The sequence below is a fragment of the Danio rerio genome, chromosome 20 (genome assembly GCF_052040795.2).
Source record: "Danio rerio strain M-AB ecotype USA chromosome 20, GRCz13ab, whole genome shotgun sequence".
NCBI lineage: Eukaryota > Metazoa > Chordata > Actinopteri > Cypriniformes > Danionidae > Danio > Danio rerio.
Window position 1 is genome coordinate 2,747,501 of NC_141040.1, and position 2,500 is coordinate 2,750,000.

A 2,500-nucleotide genomic window follows, 5' to 3' on the forward strand; every position below is an offset into this window, starting at 1 on the left:
GCTTCTCTGCGGCCGCTGCTATCGTCCTGTCCACCGTGGCCTCCGTCCTGCTCTTCGGCCTGCAGATCAGTGAGTGTAGCTCTTGTTTACAACCAACGCTCAGGAGACTTTTGATAATTCAGTATGTTAGGGGTAAAGTACATCCAGGAGGTTGTTATGCACATTATTACACGGCTGTCTGGAATACTGCATTCTGATTGGTCAGTCGTGACATTTCAAGGTCTGTTATTCCCAGATAACAACTTCTGAATAACACAGTCTCACCCGGGAACTGAGAATCACCATCAGTGAATGTGTTCACATCCATATACTTGTATCCTATGGGTGTAACGGATCACAGTAAATTACAGCAGTAAATCTCCGGACAGATTTGTAATGGTCCAACACTTTTGTCACTGCTTATTAGAATGCTATTATGAAATGTGTTTTGTGTTTTTTTCTGTGTAAGAAGATGCATAATTTCACAGGATTTATTATTTAAACCCTCGACTAAAGCTATAAAGTGAGTTGATTAAAACATCATATCTGGTATTTGCACATGCTTATATGGAAGCCCGTTCCCGCCAAAAGTCACAATTCTGAGTTATAAAGTTGCAATTCTGAGTTAAAAAGTCAGAATTTAAAACTCTGAATTGCCACTTTATAACTCAGAATTGCAATTTTATAACTTATAGTCGCAATTCTGAATTATGAAGTGGCAATTCCAAGTTATAAAGTCACAATTCTGAGTTATAGTCGCAACTCCAAGTTATAAAGTCACAATTCTGAGTTATAGTCGCAACTCCAAGTCATAAAGTTGCAACTCTGAGTTATAGTTGTAATTCTGAGTTATAGTTGCAATTCCAACTCGGAATTGTTACTTTATAACTCGGAATCGGGACTATAACTCGGGATTGTGACTTTATAACTCAAAATTCCATCTAGAACTCAGAATTCTGACTTTATGACTCGGAATTGCGATTTTATAACTAAGAATTGCGACATGGAGTTGCGACTATAACTTGTAATTGCCACTTTATAACTCAGAATTGCCATTTAATAACTCTGAATTGTGACTATAACTCAGAATTTGCGACACTTGAAATTACTACTATAACTCGGAATTGCAAATTTATAACTCAAAATTGTGACTATAACTCAGAATTGCGACACTTGGAATTATGTCTATAACTCAGAATTGCCTCTTTATAACTCAGAATTGCGACACTTGAAATTACTACTATAACTCGGAATGGTTACTTTTATAACTTGGAATTGTGACTATAACTCAGAATTGCGGCTATAACTCGGAATTGCCAATTTATAACTCAAAATTGTGACTATAACTCAGAATTGCGACTTTCGGAATTATGTCTATAACTCGGAATTGCCACTTTATAACTCGGAATTGCGACACTTATAATTACTACTATAACTCGGAATTGTTACTTTATAACTTGGAATTGTGACTATAACTCAGAATTGCGGCTATAACTCGGAATTGTTACTTTATAACTTGGAATTGTGACTATGACTCAAAATTGTGACTATAACTCAGAATTGCGACTTTCGGAATTATGTCTATAACTCAGGATTGCCACTTTATAACTCAGAATTGCGACACTTGAAATTACTACAATAACTCAGAATTGTTTACTTTATAACTCGGAATTGCGACTATAACTCAGAATTGCGGCTATAACTCAGAATTGCCAATTTAAAACTCAAAATTGTGACTTTCGGAATTATGTCTATAACTCGGAATTGCCACTTTATAACTCGGAATTGCGACACTTATAATTACTACTATAACTCGGAATTGTTACTTTATAACTTGGAATTGTGACTATAACTCAGAATTGTGACTATAACTCAGAATTGCGACTTTCGGAATTATGTCTATAACTCAGAATTGCGACACTTGAAATTACTACTATAACTCAGAATTGTTTACTTTATAACTCGGAATTGCGACTATAACTCAGAATTGCGGCTATAACTCGGAATTGCCAATTTAAAACTCAAAATTGTGACTTTCGGAATTATGTCTATAACTCAGAATTGCAACACTTGAAATTACTACTATAACTCAGAATTGTTTACTTTATAACTCTGAATTGCGACTATAACTCAGAATTGTGACTATAACTCAGAATTGCGACACTTGGAATTATGTCTATAACTCAGAATTGCCTCTTTATTAGTCAGAATTGCGACACTTGAAATTACTACTATAACTCGGAATTGTTACTTTTATAACTTGGAATTGTGACTATAACTCAGAATTGCGGCTATAACTCGGAATTGCCAATTTATAACTCAAAATTGTGACTATAACTCAGAATTGCGACTTTCGGAATTATGTCTATAACTCGGAATTGCCACTTTATAACTCGGAATTGCGACACTTATAATTACTACTATAACTCGGAATTGTTACTTTATAACTTGGAATTGTGACTATAACTCAGAATTGTGACTATAACTCAGAATTGCGACTTTCGGAATTATGTCTATAACT

At 34.8% G+C, this 2,500-nt stretch overlaps 3 protein-coding genes across 9 annotated transcripts in view; 2 read left to right on the forward strand and 1 right to left on the reverse strand.

Annotated features, from left to right (window-relative positions):
- Positions 1–2,500, reverse strand: part of ppil4 (peptidylprolyl isomerase (cyclophilin)-like 4) — an 892,903-nt gene that overhangs the window by 584,466 nt on the left and 305,937 nt on the right. The window lies entirely within an intron of this gene.
- akap7 (A-kinase anchoring protein 7) overlaps positions 1–2,500 on the forward strand; it is a gene marked incomplete at its 3' end in the record, with an annotated part of 498,825 nt that overhangs the window by 247,900 nt on the left and 248,425 nt on the right.
- The window catches only part of slc35a1 (solute carrier family 35 member A1), a 12,560-nt gene that overhangs the window by 7,712 nt on the left and 2,348 nt on the right, over positions 1–2,500 (forward strand). For all 4 annotated transcript variants that reach the window (XR_015517382.1, XR_015517383.1, XR_015517384.1 and 1 more), the window contains 1 exon segment: positions 1–69. This exon segment is cut by the window's left edge and continues 66 nt beyond it. Coding sequence is in view for 1 of the 4 variants with exons in the window: in NM_001128811.1 (NP_001122283.1) it covers positions 1–69 (69 nt within the window). In the remaining 3 variants the exon portion in view is untranslated.